This window comes from Drosophila persimilis, unplaced genomic scaffold (genome assembly GCF_003286085.1).
Source record: "Drosophila persimilis strain 14011-0111.01,24,50 unplaced genomic scaffold, DperRS2 tig00000124-arrow-pilon, whole genome shotgun sequence".
In the NCBI taxonomy this organism is placed as follows: Eukaryota; Metazoa; Arthropoda; class Insecta; order Diptera; family Drosophilidae; genus Drosophila; species Drosophila persimilis.
In genome coordinates, this window is record NW_020825294.1 from 8,310,321 (window position 1) to 8,330,475 (window position 20,155).

Genomic DNA, 20,155 nt, shown 5'->3' on the forward strand with positions numbered 1-20,155 from the left:
CAAGCGAATCGCCTATCTATCATTCTAACAGCCGCTCAAAGCGAATTGTAAACCTGTTCCATGCTGTTCTCCAGAACGATTTCAGTTACCTAAAGTAAACGTTCATGACTCTTAGAGACTAGAACGACAATCGCTATGCGGTACAGTATGACCTACAAGTATGATATGATTCAGGTTCAAAAGCACGCACGATTATACCAATGTATGGATTGTAGTAAGTATCTTGGTATCTTGGATCCATTACAGACTATTAGCAGCCCAAGTTAAAAAAAAACTTCGTGCCATGGTACATGCTAGGGTGTCACTGGTGTACCAGCATGTACGAGTACGTATGCATGTACATATGTATCTAGATACACATGAGTGGTCAGGTATCGATTGTTTGCATTAAGATTTGTTCACACCTCTTTGCTACGGAAACTTTACGACGCATGTGTATGTACTTTTTATGAAGGAGATTCTGAACTAAGCAGGAATCTTGGGGTAGGTTATGGACGAACTTTGAGGCAACGGGATTTTTTATAACGAACACCGAATGGCAGATGTTGGCCTTCCTGGAAATAGGACCTTTCTAGAAAGGTCTATAATCAACTTCCTGCATGCCTTTCCATCCGCGATTAGCACCTGTGTTATCGCGAATGATCCTCCATTTTGAATCACGGACTAACCTTGGCATATTACCGGTCAAACAGTGCCCGTATCTTTACGGGATCCTCTTGAATCTAGATACAACAGCTTGTTGACCGCATGTACGAATGCGGCCCGCTTTTGTCCGTCAAAGGCCCCATCGCGGCTGATGAGAGCCACCGACTCATATGGTAACAATGCGCGAATGCTGCACGAACGGGGGAACAACGAACGCCATGCCGTGCCACTCCAATGGGGACTACTCGTAAGAGTTCAGGCCGCGGAGAGAAGAAAGCCTAACCGCACCGCGTGGCGGCTTGCAAAACGAAGACGCAAATCGGCTTATCGTCAGCATTCAGTCCTAAAGGCAGCCAAGAGTCAGAGCTGTTTGTCGCGGCTGCTGGCGGCGCTGCTGCTCAAATATGATAACTCAATGATGTCCCACGATTACAGGTGTTTACCACGAATGCCTTCAACGTGAGCGGGCGAACAGGTTCGCCGCTTTTAATTAGCGAGCTGACGGACGGCTGCTCTGCCGTCTCCCGTATTATTCAGATTACGAACTATAGCTACATACATATGTACACACATACATGTGTATTTATTGTTGCTTATGCACGAAAATAGCTGACAAACAAGAATGTTTCAAGCGAGAGCCCCGACTACCTGCTACTCAGTATACGTTTTTAAAAGTAATTCAGCAGAGAATAGGTTACATTTTACACCATTATCGGCGACAAATTGTGTTTGAATTCAATGGAAAATTACTTAAATGTTTTAAATCAATACTTACTTAATATATGTATGCCTTTGCCTTCAATCCCCATATACATACATAGATATGTATGTATGTTTCTAAACAAACGCAATATACCCTTGTTTTGTTTGGATATCAGGTGTAATGGCTGAGACACGGCAAATCGTACGGACCGAAATAAGAACGACTACAATGCCAATAGCTCATCAGCCAATTCCTGAACCAACATGGTTCGTGTAACGAACAGAGCCAGCAAATTGTCGAACCACAAATGCGGGATCAACGGGAGAAACGGCACATAAGAACAAACTAAGGGTGGACCATGTTCGAACATAAGCTGATAAGCGATGATGGGTTCAATGTAGCCATTTGAACCCAGAAAGTTATTGTGGTTATCCCACTACTCGCTGTGTAACGATCCCAGACTCTTCTCCAGCCAAGTCGTTGGTATACCCTGAGGTGGACGAATTAATAGGCCTAAAAAATAGACGTCTCCCTGAGCACCTTCTTCCTCCACTCACATTGCTAATCAATTGACCCCAATACGCGAGCATATTCCGGCCCACGCTGGTCCACTCTATAAATACAAGCACTGCTATCCGCCCAGTAGAAGGCGCTCTACACACATCTGCATCAACAGCACTGCAGCAACACTTCCCATGAGCAACAACAAGAAAGGGGAGCGACGGACAAACTGTCGGGCTCACGCACGCGTCGACTGGTGATTCCAACAGAACGTCGAAGCAACGGAACGACTGCACCACACCCCCAATCCATGCCGCCCTAGAGTTCGCCAACTACATCGGCCGGCAAATTTTCAAATTTAGCGCCAAACGTGCCGGCGACTGTACTCACGGAACCCAAGCAGATTTTGTATGGAATTAATCAAGAAACCCACTCATTTTGTCAATTCCGGATATAGTTTTGATCGTATCGACTTCGAAAAAATACCAAAATTAAGGGGACCATTAGCAGTATCCCCTCGATCTGTTTCAGATCCGATCTGAATAAAGGAATCTGAGAAATGGGCGAAAATATCGGGGCGCAACTTTTTGTGAAGAAGAAGCTGGCGGCAATTTGTAAACGCTGCCGCGCGAGCATGTTCATTCTTGTTCGAGCCTTCAACGGGTACATATCGTGGTCAGCAAAACAGAAAATACCCAGCAGTTAGCAGTAGTATCCTTCTTCCATGCAAGATAAATACTATCTGTTTTTCACAGTGGCCTCTGACTGATTTCCTCCTGCACTGCAAATACTCTATATAATACTTGATCCAAAATTATTGCAAAATATTTCAAAAATCTCTCGATTGCTTGGACGCAAACTCTGTTGTTGTTGCCTTCTCTCTACTTTGCTGCCGACTGCGGCTGTACAGATGCCGCAGAGGTTTTTCTTCAGTGTATTCCGAGGGAGAGAGGCAACACCAACCGACCGTGTGATAAGCCGGCCAGAAAGAAAGCAAGCGAGAGAGGACTAGAGAAAACGAGAGCGAGAGTGCCTAAGTGTGTGTGTGTGTGCGTGTGCGTGTGCGATTTGTATCTGTGTCGTGTCAACGCTTCTCTTCCGCTGCTTAAATACACTGGACGTACCACAAATCCAAACACTGTGTTTGTGTTCTCGTGCGGTGCGGTTCTCGTTTTCTCCCCTGACTATTTTGCGCTAATTTTTGTCAACAACCCACATTTTCCGAATACAGCAATAAAAAGAAATAAACGGAGTATACATACAAGGAGCATCAATCATTCAAATCATCCAGCTAAAGCCCATATAACCGTTAAGCGTTATATAAATTAAACAAATAAGTTTAAAAAAAAACTACAAAAAAACCAGAAACAAAATGTCTGCAGCCACAGAACAACAGAATAACGGTGATGTTGCCGTCGAGAAGGTGGCCGTCAAGGACGACGTCGCCGCGGTGAAGGACGATCTCAAAGCCAAGGCAGCCAGCGAGGATAAGGCAGCAGCAGATGCCGCTGGCGACGCGGTCGCCGATAACGGTACGGCAAAGGACGGCGAGGATGCTGCCGATGCCGCTGCCGCGCCCGCTAAGGAATCAGTGAAAGGCACCAAGAGGCCAGCAGAAGTAAGTACCCCTGTCCACCAGTGCGCTCCAGTTGCGGTGGGAAGAGGAAAAGAGGCGATCATCTTCATTGTACAGTTTCACGTTTTTGGTTTGTGCGTTTCCCAACACTTCTCCCCTCCTGTCGGTATCGCTATCGATCGCCTTATCGATTGATGTGATTTTTGTTTACGCGCTCGAATTCCTCGGTACAAAGTGATTCATTCGAACTCGTAAGTTCCACTTTTCGAATATTACAAAACGACGAAAAATTCTGGAAATAGATATACACACGTTTTCCGATTTCAAATGCTGCTTCTGAGAGCGGGATTGTTACGCTCAGAGAGCCTGTTCGCAAGCGCTTATATACCAACAAGGGAGAGAATACATGTATAGAGAGAGAGAGAGAGAGAGAGAGAGAGACAGTTGTTTACGATTAACCAAGATGATTGTCGGTCGGTAATCAAGAATTATTGTTGTTGGGTTCAAATCGAGGTTAGAGGGCCCATCCACACCACTCGACAACGCTATTGATGATGCAGTTGCGGTACAGTTCTGTTCTGGCTCAGATAGAGAAGTCCCGCTCCCGAGCGAGAGCGTGCGCTAATGTATTTTTAATAAACTTAACCAAATCAGATGAATACTAGAACAGGTCATTAACATTGACGTGGGCAAAGGAAAGACGCAAAAAGCTTAACCGAGAAAGAGAGCAGAGCAAAGATACATAGAGTAAGAGAGGTGTGTACATAGATAGCTTGTAAGCGGCCTTGCAACACCTACACTGCCTGTGAGTGTTTCTCTGCTGGGTTCAGAACAATAGATGCAATAACACTTCATTATTTGCATACTTGGCCTTATTTATCATCGGGGAAACTGCATTTCACTATTGCGTTTGCAAAAAATGTTGGCAACGCCGCAACAACAATAACAGTACTCTCTCTGTCTCTCTCTCAGCGAAAACATTGCCGGCCGGCGACTGTGTGCGCGCGGTATTCAAACTTCTTTTGTATCGTCTGTCACATTCCATTCTGTCATTCCCCCATTTGGGGCCATAATCGAAAAGCACATTTCTGATAAAAATAAAAGCCATGAGGTAGCACGCTAGTGAGAACTATAAATTGGCAAATGAAACGATTTGACTCGAACTCGAAACGAAAATGTACAGTAACGGGTTCTCTCTCGCTCTCTCATCGTTTATGCGTCTCGCTCTTTATCCACCGCTCTCTCGTAATTGGTTATGTATACACACATACACTCCCATGTGTAGGATGTTTGTGTTTGCGCTTACATTTATCTTTCACTTTTTCCCCTCTCCCTTTTATGCGTATTTATTTTGGTACATGGCGATGCGTACATAAAACAAGGCCTGTACAGGGTGTCAAACTGCCCTTTTGAGGTTATGTAATGGAGGTACACGGTGTTTGTTGGTTTCCTCTGAGGTTAGGTCTTTGCTGGGCAATACTCTCCTTTTAAATTAGTCATTACAGGGTATTACTAATTGCAATTTGGGCTTACCTAAATACAGATTAGAGTGACGTGCTTTGTTTTGGTAGAAGAATGTTAGACACGAGAATGGAAAACTATACAGGTAGAAACTGTCAATAAACACCATCAACAGTCAGTGGAAAATAATTTCCCACCAAATCCCTTTGAACTTACCCCCTCTACTTATATCCTTGATGACCCTGTTTTATTTCTTTTGTATTGCACATTTCTCAAGAGCTCAGTCTCGTGACTTATGTATGTTGTCCTTTCAAGAGTGGGAGGGGGGCTCATATTTTGCACACTTTTCCGCAGCTATCTTGTTTTCACATGTAACAGTCGGCTTCGCCTAGTAAATATACATATATACTACGGGTTTTTTTTTTAGATGGGTACCTCTTATGTACCGCTTATGGCCGCTTGTTGTTGGTTGGCTGCTGCTTAACAAACGTGAACCCACGCATACGACGCTGACAGAGACGCAGACGCAGGCGGCGACGCTAGCGCACTCTGCTTCAGCAGCTGTGGGTGTGTGTGTGTACGAGAGGCATTCATTCATGCAACTATGTCGTGACGCGTTCTCAGGTACAGTTCTGTCTCGTCAGCGCTCTCTCTGGCGGTCTTTCTCTCCCTCGCTCTCTCTGGCGGTCTTTTTCTCTCTCGCTCTCTCTCTCCCTCTCCTTTCTGTCCCTCACAGCTGCTGTGTGTCGAGCACACGCTTGGCTTGGCAGTCGTATCCCACGGATATGGATATGGATACATATGCTTATTGCCTTATTGTTTTTTTTTATGTATTACACACGCACGCACACCACAGAGAGAGGAGGAAGATACATACGAGTATGTAAAAGAGAGTGCACTTGTAATTTCATGCTCTTTTACTCGTTGCTCTGTCTCTCTCTCCCCTTTTTTCTCTCTCTCTCTCTATATATATGTATATATAACTTGCTTTGCCGTGTGCGTGCTTGCAGCGAATTACATTGGCGCGCGCATTTTTCAAATGTTTTTTACGGCGAAAATAACGATTTTCCCGCTGCTCTGCCAAAAGACTACAAAAATGAGAAGGGGAGCGAAGTGGTTTCCCGTTTTGTGGGCTGAAAATATACTTTTTATGGCCATGTATAGTGTGTGAAGGGGGAATTAGATGGAGCTTTTGCTTTGCCCTTGATCAAGGAGATGTGTGGGTTTGAGTTGGGCGCACAGGACCAGAATCCGATTCGGAATCGTTATGCTCATTTCTCTCTATTTTTCCAGGCCAAATCCGCCGAATCAAAGAAGGCCAAGAAGGCCGCCGACGGCGATTCCGACGAGGAGGAAGCTCTGGAAGAAATTATCGAGGGCGACAGTGAAATCGAGAGCGACGAATACGACATACCCTATGATGGTGAGGAGGATGACATTGAATGTGATGGTAGGTGTATATATAGACGGGATTTTTCCTCCGAATATTCGAACTAATCTTAAATTTCTTTTCGAACAGACGATGATGATGATAACGACGATGGCTCCGGCTCGGACGATCAGGCGTAATAATAATGTAGTCAAAAATACAACAAAACAAACAAACAATTTAAATTAATAATAAATAAAAGTTACAAGCAAAAACAAATAAGAAAGCAACCAGAAAATAAACAACAACAACCAACAAAGGAAAAAACACAAAAAAATTGAAAAAGTATATAATTTTTATGTTTAAGGAATAATTTTTATTTCTTACCTTATTTTAATTGTATTTTATGTGTACTTTTTTTATAAAAAAATACAAAACCACAAAAATTGTAATTGAGAAAGGTTCGTATATGTCGATCTATACGAAAAGAACGAAATGAAACGTAATCATCCCCACTATTTACAAATACGACACGAAATCCACAAAAAAAAAACTAAACCAAAATCTTTCTTTCCTTTATGTATAAGTCCTAATTTATAGAAGTTTATGCTTAAAAACAAATATACAAAGATTGAGCATGAAGAAGCGTAAATCTATACAGACACATACACACCCACACACAAACAAACAAAAACCACATAATAAAAAAAACTCATTATTAAAATTAGACGTTACATTTATGAAAGAATGAAAGAGACAAAAATACAAAATTGAAGAAACAGCAAATGCAATTAAATACAAAACAAATAAACATACAAATTGTATTTGAATAAATCGAGGCACTATTGAAAGCATATTTCGACACACTTCGACACTCAAGTTTTACGTATGGTTTCAAAATTTTTGCGCCCTCTGTGGCCCCTACATCATCCACACTTACACCGACATCGACGCAGCCCCCCACCCACAAGGGGGAGTGACGCGACTCGACTCGACTGTGTGGGTTTTTCGTTCTAGGGCGCGTTCGAGCAACGGGAAGATTGAGTTCTGTTCGGGGTCCCCAACCAAGGGAGCCTCGGAGAGGCTTCTTTTGTTTCGTTTCAGCATTTAGCTCTAAGCCATGACTAATCTTAAGTATTTATGTCAGTATTAAACGAGGGTTTACATTTTGTTGAGCAAATCGAATAATAACGATAAACCCAATTCATTTGTAAATTGTATAAACAAACTCGAGAATCGAAATATGGACAAGAATAAACTTTTAATGTTACATATACTCGTACGTATATCAATTAGTGAGGGCAGGCCAGCGCCTACCCAAGATACAATATATAAATGCAATAATACCAAGTTCTGAAAATATAACGACTGATATTTGACAAAGCAGTGCGCAGAGTTGGTCAATCAGAGTATGTACTCGTACTTATATGCCGCCAATACGATTCGACCCTCAACATACCCAACCAACCACCTACAAACACCCACTTTCCCCTAATAAAACCGACACAGACACCCACTGACCCAATTCCCACAGCGAGAGGCATTTGAGGGCTTTAAGCTTAAGTTGCGTACAACAGTTGAATTGAATATACAGAGGAATCAAACATATGCCGCTGAATACAATACCGATACCAATTTGATACCGATACCGATACCACAGACAATGAATATTGAAGAATCAAGCGTTTTTGTAAATACTTATTATATACCTACATAAACACATACCTATGTATCTGCATTAGATCTGAAAAAGCGAACATCAAGAATAAAATCAACAAGCAACCAGTAGTAGTGAAAGGCAGACAACAGAACCACTCAAAAAGGAAGAGAAGAAGAAGAATATAAAGCATTTTTGAACGATGAAATAAATTATTGTAATTACGTAAAAGAGAAAACCATATTCAAGCTTGTGCATCCCTCTATTGGCATTTCTCAGATGGCAATAAAAAGTTTGTTTCAATTGGGCAGGCGGATGGAAAAGAACCCCCTGTGGGTGTGCGGAAAAGAACCCCTAACTGGTATGTGTAGGGGTCGTTTGGGTAGGGACCGCTCATGGGTACATAATTCATTGATTCTGTCTTTACTCTCTCCTGGTGCACATGTGCGACCGATGGTGATTCTCATTCCTCTCATTTCCCTGGATTGCATACAGAGGGTTGACAATACTGGTTATCAAACCCTTTCCACATGCGGTGGCGGTGATATATGCAAGGGAAACAAATTTCTGCTGTTTCCGTGTAACAGATATTTTTGGTGCCAGCCTTAGATGTACAGATGTACATATGTAAGGCGAGGCCTTGTTTCGGACTTCACGTACATAAATCTATTACGTTATCTGCGATTATTGCAAAATTGTTAGCAGCCAATATTACGAGCTCTTGATAACTTACCGAGGATGTATTTGCGAATCCGACTTTCAAATTCTTGAGGCGTAGGAGAATGTGTTGGCTGAGAACGCATTGTGCAGAAAAAATGTTCCAGGTGGTCCAGCGACAACCGGCTAGTTATCACGTATTCCATGTCATACTTTTCTGCCACATAACATCTCAAAAAATCTAGCGACGAATTGCTAATCAAAATGCCCTCTTGGAAGGGCCAACGCTCTTCTTTCGACCCAGGTTTAATAGGGGTGGCCATCCAAGCCGACATTTGCTGTAGAACACTACACAGCATCCAGCTTGAGGTGGGTAATTTTGAGTTGAAGAGATCGAACCAGCTTTCCACCATCGTAACAAACTCTGCTGTTTCCTCGCCATTACCCACATGTAGGCCAAGTTCTAAGCAGCGCGTGATTACAACAGCAGTGGAGTTGGACAGAAGCTGTGTGGCCAATTCAATATTCTTTCTTTCTGGGCCGCTGACAATCAGGTGCTCCCGTGCCACCTTCCAAGTTAATGAAAGATCCGAATGAGAAAAATGATCCAGCGTTTCCTCAATGGCATTGGCACCAATTACTTTCTCGCCCCACATAAGTCCACAGTCGAGAAAGTGATATCTTAAGTCCTTTATGAGGTGGGGCACATCTGCAAACACGAAAACGTTCATATCTGATTGAACTGGATGCGGGAACCACGACTTCTCTAAAAGAAAAAAGGGAAACATCAGTACAAGTGTCTCACAAACCTTTCTTTTGGAATCTTACCAGGAGAGATCTTAAGCTCTGACCAGAGCTTACAGTTTTTTGGTCCCACGTCACACACCAATGCCACTACAGTGTATCCTGCTATGTATATCTTTCGGATGAGGACATTTATCATTTCTGCGGTCATGGACGTATTGTAATCAAAGTAGATTGGTTGCTTCCATGATTTTTTCAGGCCCTGTACCATCGCCACTTGGACATAGTTTTCTGGTGGCGGAACAGATCTTTCTGTCGACGTCGATTCGCGATCTGAAGCAACTTTCATCTTGTCAAAAGAGAGGACGCAAAGTTTATCCTTATCATCTATGTCCACAGAATTGGACAGAAGGTTGAGCACGAAATCCATTGTACCAGGCTGAATTTTAACTGTTTGCGAATAGTTTCTTAAAGTGCGCTCGTGGGGGAAAGGAAATCCCTTCTTGCAGAGGTGGCGATATGCTCGAGGTCCCACTGTGTGGAGGCAAACGGCGTAGGCAATGTCCTCCGGATTCCAACAGACTCGCTTGCCATCGTTCCGAAGCTGCCTGAGTTGCGAAGTCGTGAATAGTTTATCGAGGGACTTCATCATTGTATGCATTTGATGTACCTCCTGAGTGAGTCGTTTGTTTTCCCGCTGCAATTCTGTCACTTGCAATTTCAACCGTAAATTTTCTAGCATGATGCCGGATTCTATGACTTCTTTCCTACAAATTAATGGATTTTTAAATGGTAAACCAGTTATTCCCAGTACTTACTCTGTCTGAGAACTGAAATCTGTAGCATTGGATGCCGAAGAAGAGTTTACGTGCTCCGTGAATATGCCAACAAATTTTTCTGGAATGGCTTTGGCATTCAACCGGACACGTTTATTGCCGTTGTCACTCTCACTGGGATAATGAAAGTCACTGTCTTTGAAATGCTTTTCGCAGATCCTTGATGAATCAGATAGTACAACTCCAAGAGATTGTGTCCATTGTTTACGTTTGGTTTCATTTTTTGGCAATTTAAAAATTTTTTTGTTCGTCTTGGTTCGACAGATCCCGCAGTAGCCTGACATTTTTCGGTAGTCTAAAAAATGAACAAGAATGAAAATCTTAAGATACAACCGAATATCACAATCAAAGTGGTGTATTTATATGTTAGAAGGAAAGTCAACCAACGTCCCGTGGTGTTAAGAATTTGCAAACTAACCATCTCTGCTTTCCAGTTGCGCAGGGACCATTGCAGGCGGCAGATTATCGATTGTTTACTAGATAACATCACATAATTGTTAAGTCCTTGCTTTCCGAACCTAGTACGAGTCGTCTTACCTGAACACCTCCGATGATGGTAAAACTCGGAACACTTCCGAACAAGGATGTTTCAGTAGACTAAGTCATTGATACCATCACATATTGCACCGTTTCGATGGCAGCTATATAAATAGTTCGCCCGATTTGAATGCACTTTAGCTAAGCTATGAATAAACATGTAGCTACAGAAAGTTAAGTTTTGATCGAATTTGTTTGCAAACAATTCCCCCAATATAATAAAATCAAAATTTAAATATGAAATTAAATGAAGATTGATAACCTACTTCATGGGTACCCATTTCACTAGCTACTACATGTGTACCCATTTCACTAGCTACTACATGGGTACTCATTTCACTAGCTACTAGACGAGTACCCATATCACTAGTTCGGGGGTAAACGAAGTGGTGTCGCTGGTCCCCATGTCGTAGGACATTGCGGGTAAAAATGGAAATGATGAAAAGCATTGCTAAGGGTTAGTAAAGAAAGTACCCCTGGTCTGTTAGGGAGTGGTGATATCACCACCTCCGAACTAGTTCCCAGTACTGCTGGGAATGTTTTGGGCTCGCGCCCGAAAATTACACAGCTGTTCGATTGAATTATCGGTGTCGTCTACCAACACTAATTTATCGGTGCAACTCTTTGAAGTGTAGATTTTCAGTGAAGTCTAGTGCAATACCTTCTAATTTTTGGCGCAAACGGTCTCGAATAATATGTCAACAAACGATGGGTAAGCGGGATAGATAGCGCATACATTGTATGTATGTATGTAAATATGGTGAGAATTCACTTGTGACACTTTTCATGACTAAACTCATGACTCAGCTGACGCCGACGTCGGCAGAACCAAGTGAAAAAAATGCACAATATTGTTGACACTTGTAAGGAGGAAAGGTCAGCTTTGTTTATGTTTCGTGTTTTAATAATTAATTACAATTGTTCTTTGCAGGTTAGTGCTTAAATTGTTTAAACTAAAGTGAAATCAGGGCACGTTCTAGAGGGTAAACTATCCGGGAAATAAATTGAACGTACCAAAATGTCAGATCTGAAAGTAAAGAATATATTTTTAGGCGAGACCAGGCGATGGCTGAAGAAGAACCGCCTTTTAAAATCGGATGCATAAAGTTTGAAGCAGAGGATGGTAAGTAAAACTTGCGTATTAATGTAAATAATATATAATCATTTTTTAAGTGTAACTGCGCTATTGATAGAAATATATTTGTATTACAGACTCGACTGAAGAACGGATTATCAATGTTCTTAAAGGTAGGTAATCATACATATTTTATAGCTTGAAATTCGTATTCCTTACTAATATATTTATGTAGAAATTTCCGAAGAGAATAAAGAACTACGCGATCAAGTTGAGGTCCTGTCTAAAAAGCTCGATGTGATGGCGGACAAGCTGGCGGAGGCAACTGCTTTAATGAAGAACCATGTTCCAAATGAGACTGATGATATAAAATTCCCATTAAAATCAGTGATGGAGCTGGAGAGCCTCGACTCCATAATAACAACTACGGAGCTGTCGGATATGTATGTAAGTGGTAATCAAAAAAGAAAGGAATCTAGCTTTGATAACTCCCTGAAGTCATTTTATATGTAAGTCCGATCCGTACGGTTTCTAAGCTTGATCTTGTGTGGGTAAAAAATTAGAATATTGTAAAAGTTGTATGTATATTTCTTTTCACCTGAGCGACTTATATATTCACAGATCAGAAAGATATGGAGCTTAATTGCAAATGGGCCATTATCAAAAAGTATAAAAAACGTGATGGACGAGGGACTGATTTTTGTTTTTAATTTGGACGGAACAGCGGGCAAGATGGCCCTAAAGGGATATAACAGGTTTTACAGTGTCTTGGAAAGTAAGTCTAAGCTAACGCACAAAAAGGATTTATAACTTAATCCATATATTTAAATTCAGTGGCGACGCGGATGAAGAGCCCCGGCGACTGCCCCAAAAAGGCTCTACGAAAAGCAATACAAAATGTTAAAAATAATAGTATAAAAAAAAATTCTAGAGCCAGAAAGGTACACAAATTAAAATAAAACTAAAATAAAATAAAATTATTTTTTCAAAAAATTGGGATGATATAAAATTCATATTAAATTCAGTGATGGAGCTGGAGAACCTCGACTCCATAATAGCAACTACGGAGCTGTCGGAGCTGATGTCACTGATAAGCACGCCATTCTTGAACCATGAGAAGTAGGACTGAGGTCGCCAGGTAGATATGATTCCTGATACTTACTGCAGATGTACATAGATCGATCTCTCGCCAAACCATTCGCTTTGAGAGTGGAAAAACTAAGCGCGGCTGTGTCTGTCAATTATCTTAACATTGGATTTCCGTTCAGTCTGGTCTCCACAGCCATTCCAGAGAAATCGACTCTAGATGCCATTACATTTTGCAGAAGAGATTTCATCATCTGAATCATACCAGGATCATTTACTGTTGAAGTTGCCAGTGGAAATCTTTGCAGTCGTATCTTGTACAGCTACACCATAAATGGTTCTCAATAAAAACAGAACGAAAATGCAAACCTTTGAAGAACGAGAAAAATCGTTTATTGCTAAAGTCATGATGGCAACCTGGTTACTTTCAGTATGTACAGATATTCGCCGGGAATGCGTCGTTCCATGAACTTAACAGCCTTAAAACGCAGACTATCCAATCGTTTGATAATTTCGTTCGGTTTGTTCTCCCGCAGCAGCAGCAAATAGAGGACGCCAAGCGGCGAGAGAATGTCATCGAGTTGCTGTATTAGAGTGTCGGTAACACGACGGCCATCCTTGCCGCCGGCCCACGAGTAAACTAGATTGCGCTCCGTCGAAAGGTTGCTTTCTCCTGCCGACCCAGGCCCGAACATCTGACACTGCAACTCATCGTCGCTGGTCACAACGTAGGGAGGATTGAAAAGCAGCACGTCCACTAAACGCTTGCGAAGAACATCGGCCAAATTGCAGTTTACGCTGTCAACGCGTCCTCCATTGTGCCTTGCAGTGCGTCTGGTGGCGTCACAGGCCTTCGGATTTATGTCCGTGGCCAGGCAAAGGGAGGTGTTGGCGAGCTGCTTGGATAGGGCAGTAATGATGATCCCCGAGCCTGATCCAATCTCAACGCAAAGACGTGGCTGCAACCCATTCAAGAACGGCAAATCGGCTTCCAAGGCGTCGAGCAACAAAAACGAATCTTCGGCCGGCTCGTAGACGTGCTCGTAGTCCTGCGAGGTAAGATGGTCGAAGTGTGGCGTTTCCATGTCTTGCCTACGATATGTTGGTACTAAGCGCCGAGTCTAGAAGGGCCTGACGCCTCCGCTGCTCCTTCTCTATGAGCTTGTGCAGCCCCGTCAGCCGCTCTTGGCTCGTGCTCAGCACGTTGCTGATGATGGTCACCTTGTGCTTCACGTTGAGCAGCTCCTTCACCTTGTCTGCGAATTCGGGAATTTGATGCTGGGCTTTCTCGATGTCCCGCAGTTGGGCGGCGAGGGCGGCCAGCTGGCCACGCAGCTCCGTCTGCAGTTGTATGGTGGAAGCAACGCGTTCGTCCAACTTCTCGATGGTGGGCTTAAAGAGGTTGGTGATGCCCTCGGCCAAGATGTCGCGGGTGGGATTGGTGCAGAAGTTTTCTGTGTTCTCGTCCAAAGATGTTACAGTGCTATCAGAGTCTTTGTCCATGGCAAAATCTAATCGAGTTAAACAGGAAAGTCTTGCACTGGGGACAAATCTGGTGCAGTGTTGCAAAACGTCAAAGGCCTCTTGGAGGGTTGAAATAAACACGAAAAAGAATCAAATATTCAATAGCAGTCAAATACATTAGCTAATATCAACAGTAATATATTTTGTTATCATCTTGTAAATAAAATTCAATCTCGATACAGAAAATAGTAACACTAGACCAGTCAGAGCTTAGACTAACTTAGAAGAGACAGGACTCATGCACATCTCTAGCCAGCGATGTCGTTTCGATATATGGGTGCATCCCAGCCATCCATCGCTAATAAGTTATAATAATAGCAAAATATCACCGATTACAACAGCCGGTGAAATGGATACATACTCAGTGGACGTAGTATATCAAGCAATCAGTGCACTCTTTCAAGGCAATAACCCCAAGGAGCAGGAGAAGGCCAACAAATGGCTGCAGGAGTTCCAGAAGTCGGTGAGTGTCGGGCTGAGCCCCGATAGTGCCCGTGTCCAATGCGTTTAATTGATCTGGTATTTCCCTCTGAAGATATACTCGTGGACGATTGCGGACGAGTTGCTGCACCAGAAGCGGGATCTGCATGCCAACTACTTCGCGGCCCAGACGATGCGGAACAAGATACAGAACTCCTTCAGTGAGTTGCCTCCGCACACACACGAGTCCCTGCGGGACTCGCTGATCACCCACATCGGACAGATCGACGCGCAGACGGACATTGTAATTGTGACGCAGCTGAGTCTGGCTGTGGCCGACCTGGCCCTACTGATGGCCTCCTGGCAGGAGCCGATAAACGATCTACTAACGACACTGGCCCCGCATCCGGCGGCCATATGGCCACTCTTGGAGGTACTCAAGGTGCTGCCCGAGGAGATCGACTCACGCTATCTGCGCCTGGGCGCCAACCGCCGGGAGGAGGTCCACAAACAGCTAGATGCCAGTGCAGAGTGTGTTTTAAAGTTTTTGTGCATGTGCCTGCAACGAGACGACCTAGACCAGCAGCGCGTATGGAACGCAGCTCTGCGGACCTACAGTGCCTGGATGGTGATTCACGTCTTCCCCTTCTCCCACATCTGCAATAACACTCTAACCCAGCTTGCCTTTCGACTGCTCAACCAGCCCGAGACGGCTGGCAAGCTCCACGACAATGCCACGGAGTGCGTTTGTGCCCTGCTCTCCTGCATGACCACGCGCCATGATAGGGACAACGCAAACGACGCGCCCGTGGAGGCTCAAGTCTTCAGTGCCGTGTGCATGTTGGAGACCCCCTATCACCTGAGTGTGGCGCACGAGGACACGGACAAAACTATTAACTTCTGTCGCATCTTCACTTCACTCTGCGATGCCTTCTTCTATAAGATGCTGTCGGACCAGCAGACGCCGCACTACTCCATGAAAGGCTTAGATCTGGTGCTGCTATGTGTCGGACATTTCGACTACGAGGTGGCGGAGATCACCTTTCATTTGTGGTACAAGCTTAGCGAGGACCTTTTTCAGCGCTACGATGACAAGTTGACTGCGAAATTCAGGCCGCACATCGAGCGACTGATCAGCGCTCTCTACCGTCATTCGCAGATGGAAAGTGACCACGAAGGGCTCATCGAAGAGAACAATAATTTCTATGTGAGCTTAAAGAAGCATTCCTTATTCGCTTATACTGTTCAAATATCAATGCATATTTCTCTTCTCTTCCAGGACTTTCGGCGGAAGGTTTCAGACCTGATCAAGGATGTGGCTTTTATAGTTGGTTCAGGAGCGTGCTTCAAGCAAATGTTTATGATCCTCCAAGCGCCAGAAACGACTTGGGAGTCCACCGAAGCGGCGCTTTTCGTCATGCTGAATGTGGCCAAAAACATATTACCGTAAATTTTAACTCTCTTTAAACTCGTATTGTGTCCAGCTATCATTTGATAAACTTCCATTGCAGAGACGAGAACGATGTAATACCCAAGGTGGTGGAAGCAATCCTTAATATGTCGGAACAAACGCATATAGCAGTGCGTTACACAGCCATTCTCCTGATTGGAGAGCTTTGCGACTGGATTGAGAATCATTCGGAATCTCTGGAGGCAGTACTCAACTTTTTACTTTACGCGTTGCAGCAGAAGAATGGCTTGGCACCAGCGGCGGCTATAGCTTTGACCTCGATCTGTACCGCCTGCAGGCATAAGATGGTGTGCCACATCAGTGGCTTGGTGGAGATTGCTCGCAGCTTGGACAGCTTTCAGATCAACAACGATGTGGCCATTGGACTGCTTAAGGGTATTTCATTGATCTTGACGCAGCTGACGCGGGAACAGCTTCAATCTGCACTGAGAGAGATTGTGGGCTTTCAGCTGCAGCCGCTCGCACAGCTGCTGGAGTCCAGCACCGGAAGCGTGCAGAAGGGAGAGCGTGAGGATCCAGTGTATTGGATAGACAGAGCCTGTGCCATCATACGGCATACAAACCCCGATGTCCCTGACAATGTGGAGCACCCGACGGTGGCCATACTCAACGACGCCTGGCCGCTGATATCGCAGGTGATGAACAAGTTTCAAAATGACTTGCGCATCATGGAGAGAACCTGTCGGCTAATCCGCTATGGCATCAGGATGGTCAGAAAGCAGGCTATGCAGCTGGTGGAGCCGCTAATCAAGCAAATGGTTGTCCTCTATGCTGTACAACACCACAGCTGTTTCCTTTACGTAGGCTCCATACTAGTCGACGAGTTTGCCAAGTCGAGTGAGTGCATTACCGGCTTGTTGGAGATGCTACAGGCTTTCATCGAGCCCACCTTTGGTCTGCTGCAGATGGAGAATGGACTACGCAATAATCCCGACACTGTAGACGACTTCTTCCGTCTGGCCTCGCGCTACCTCGACTGCTGCCCGCTGCAGCTCATACAAAGCAGTCTCATCACCCCGATCTTCCAGTGTGCCCTGATCGCCTGCTCCCTGGACCACCGCGAGGCGAACTCCTCAGTGATGAAGTTTTTCATCAATCTACTCATCTGGGGACGCACCACGCACAGCAGGCATGCGGAGTGTCGACCCCTGGTCGTTGATCTGGCCAACCAACACGGGGGCGCCCTGGTCATGAACCTCATCCAGGCTTCCGTCTTCCAGCTGCATTCGTACATGCTGGCCGATGTCGCCGAGGTGCTCAATGAGCTGAAACAGGTGGTCACCAACGAGCAGATGCAGCCGTTCCTGGCCAACGCCCTGGAAGCTTTACCCAAGAAGAACAGTGGCGGCTATGTGACGGTCACGCAACAGCAATTGGATGAGTTCAGCAACACGGTCCTGAGGTGAGTCCACTTCCATTGATTCTCCAAACCAGTCCTAAAATATATTCTCTCAAAGGGCGGACACCACAAAGGCCATCTCCCAGGCGCTGAAAACATTTACGCGACTCTTTCGTTGAAACGAACCCAGAAACGAATCCAAAATGGGATCCGGGCTGTAGGAAAGCAATGGCAATGATGGTAATGAAGTGTACATTTCAAATGATGTATGTATATTAGGATGGGCGGTAGCGCAGTGCCAACTGCTGCAAACAATTTGTTGAAAACGCACTTACCCTTCTATCTTTATTATAGTTGAATCAATTATTTGACGTCTTAAGTTATAATTTATAAACTTTTAAAACAAAATTTGATAATTCTGAGTGCGGTCACGAGATCCTCACAACCCCTAGAATTAAGCATATTACTAATTAGTGCACTCTTAGAATTAAAGTTCTGCCCCCAATGACTCTAAAACTCTAAAACTCTAAAAACAAAGAAAAACCAACCGTAAAATACAAACCAAGCAAAGTTCAATGACAAAACGGTTGAGTATGGTATTTATTCACAATTCATTAAGGCTAGGCCAACGGCACAAACAAATAAATAATTATGGGAGCTGTGCGTTAAATGACATACATAGATATGATATTGTAATCGTTCGTATGAGGTGATACGAACGCGATATTCTGATACGAGGCCACCAGACTGGAAATGTCTCCTTCTACGGGTCACCAACATTTGGACGCCATTACAATTCCGATCTAGTGGTTAAACGGACTTGAAGCTCACACAACTCCTCTTGGGACAAAACAACAAAGATGGATGCACAAATACATATGTATGTACGTATATAAGACATTGACGTGCGAAAACTACGTTTTAGCGAATCATTTTACGCTTAACACTATTTGCACAAGTTGCCTAATTGCACTTTTCGCTTAGCAGATACGCTACGGAATGCCGATCATAATTTGGGCATAATCTAGTGGAGATTTAAATGGTTTCGGTTCGCGGATCGATCTTGTGTATAGCCTGCATGAGGCTGGCGGTTTGAGCCGTGTTGATGCCCTGCTTGGACATGTCCGTTAGCCGGTCGGTGATGGGTTTTTGGTCCTGCCCGCGCTGCCACCTGCAACGAGAAGTACAGTTTAGAGTGGGGCATATGATTTCGCAGCTTCTGGCACTTACCACAGATGAGCACAGGTGTGGAGCAGGGGAATATAGAGCGGCAGTAGATCAATATCGCTTACAGTCTCAAAGCGACCCAGGGCCAATAGAGCCCAGCGCTCGGCGGAGTGGTGGGGCACTGGAGAAGACGTGCAGGCTGCCACCAGGCGGCAGAGTATCAGAAGTACTGGGCGTGCGCGATTCATGTAGATCTTGTTCAGCAGACGAAAACAGTTCTCGAGTATGGGAATGGCGTTCTCGTGGCGACGCTCGTCCAAGAACTGGCATGCACGGGACAGCTCGTCGTTCTGCAGAAAGTGCAGAAAGTCGTCCGAATCGCGCAGTTTGGAGTGGCTGGCCACGAACGTAAGGAACTGCTCAAAGGCAGCGCTGCGTTCACCAATCAACTCGGACTTGAAGTTGCCCATGAGCACTTTGTTGGGGAAGTACATGTTCGCCATCTCAGCGGGGTGCTGGCGCTTCAGGCAAAGATACAGCTCACGAAAATCCGTATAGCGACGCTCGATCTTTGCTGGCTGGGCGTCTTCTTCGGTGCCGTCTTGGCGCACGGTGACCTCGTAGACCACATAACGCTTGATTTTCACATCCTCCCCGTCTGGGGGCATGATGTGGGCGAGCAGAATGTCAAACCGCAGCACAGTTCCTTCGCTGGGTGGCTCATACGTGGTGGACGATGTGGGGCGCTCCCAGAAACCTGCGGAAAACTTCATTTGTCAGACCGGACCCACTGCTTAGTGTGCACCAATTAGCGTCAAACCTTTTTGAAGTGTCCTATCTGTTACTTGCGACGGAATGTCTAGGGCCGCCGCCTCTATGGCTGGGCTGTCGAGCTCATCGGGACCAGGCCCCTCGAACGAGGGTTCATGGGGGAGAAGACGTTTCGCCATCACAGCATGCACTGAAGAAAGAAATCAAAGGTGAGCTCTCGTCTGCTACAGTTGTCTGCCAATTGCAGTTTTGCTTACTCTCAGAAATGGGAACAGAAGAGTATTGCCCGCAGCTGTGCTGGTGCGAATCGCTTCTGGTTATGGAATATTACTTAGACTGCATAGTGTGTGCGGGAGAATGCAGCTGTGATGATTGACTCAATATTGCAATGACTAATCCCGCCCCAAACAAAATGCTGGCAGAGAGCGGAGCGGAAAGTGGGCCGCCTTTGTCTTAGTGCCAGAGAAACGCTCATAGTCGACTACGAACGCACTCTAGGGCGTGGGAGGTTTGGTCAGAATGAGCTTAGGTCAGATCTTCTGTTTATGAAGCGCACCGAATGAGCTGCATATATTTGCAGGCATTACTTAATGATACATCATCATCAATCATCAAG

The 20,155-nt window shown here is 44.7% G+C and overlaps 6 protein-coding genes across 6 annotated transcripts; 3 read left to right on the top strand and 3 right to left on the bottom strand.

The window, feature by feature from the left end:
* Positions 1-3,012: 3,012 nt before the first annotated feature.
* LOC6596375 (bacchus) lies at positions 3,013-6,506 on the top strand. Its single transcript, XM_002021524.2, has 3 exons — positions 3,013-3,467; positions 6,180-6,336; positions 6,406-6,506. The coding sequence occupies exons 1-3, from the start codon at positions 3,222-3,224 to the stop codon at positions 6,453-6,455; spliced, it is 453 nt and encodes a 150-aa protein (XP_002021560.1). The 5' UTR covers positions 3,013-3,221; the 3' UTR covers positions 6,456-6,506.
* A 4,855-nt stretch (positions 6,507-11,361) lies between these two features.
* Positions 11,362-12,884, top strand: LOC6596376. Its single transcript, XM_026987407.1, has 7 exons — positions 11,362-11,398; positions 11,739-11,809; positions 11,899-11,934; positions 11,997-12,208; positions 12,383-12,536; positions 12,596-12,702; positions 12,795-12,884. Exons 1-7 carry the CDS (start codon positions 11,382-11,384, stop codon positions 12,882-12,884), a joined length of 687 nt encoding a protein of 228 aa, XP_026843208.1. The 5' UTR covers positions 11,362-11,381.
* A 329-nt stretch (positions 12,885-13,213) lies between these two features.
* LOC6596377 (methyltransferase N6AMT1) lies at positions 13,214-13,943 on the bottom strand. Its single transcript, XM_002021526.2, has one exon. The coding sequence runs from the start codon at positions 13,930-13,932 to the stop codon at positions 13,252-13,254; it is 681 nt and encodes a 226-aa protein (XP_002021562.1). The 5' UTR covers positions 13,933-13,943; the 3' UTR covers positions 13,214-13,251.
* LOC6596378 (SNAPIN protein homolog) lies at positions 13,924-14,381 on the bottom strand. Its single transcript, XM_002021527.2, has one exon. The coding sequence runs from the start codon at positions 14,348-14,350 to the stop codon at positions 13,940-13,942; it is 411 nt and encodes a 136-aa protein (XP_002021563.1). The 5' UTR covers positions 14,351-14,381; the 3' UTR covers positions 13,924-13,939.
* A 265-nt stretch (positions 14,382-14,646) lies between these two features.
* On the top strand, positions 14,647-18,162 carry LOC6596490 (transportin-3). The gene is made up of 5 exons (XM_002021528.2): positions 14,647-14,834; positions 14,907-15,998; positions 16,071-16,237; positions 16,303-17,664; positions 17,720-18,162. Exons 1-5 carry the CDS (start codon positions 14,721-14,723, stop codon positions 17,778-17,780), a joined length of 2,796 nt encoding a protein of 931 aa, XP_002021564.1. The 5' UTR covers positions 14,647-14,720; the 3' UTR covers positions 17,781-18,162.
* Positions 18,163-18,172: 10 nt separating this feature from the next.
* On the bottom strand, positions 18,173-19,928 carry LOC6596491 (sorting nexin-21). Its single transcript, XM_002021529.2, has 4 exons — positions 19,797-19,928; positions 19,589-19,729; positions 18,832-19,525; positions 18,173-18,772 (listed from the first exon to the last, which is right to left on the bottom strand). Coding segments are annotated over exons 1-4 (972 nt in total). The 5' UTR covers positions 19,798-19,928; the 3' UTR covers positions 18,173-18,636.
* Between the last annotated feature and the right edge of the window lie 227 nt (positions 19,929-20,155).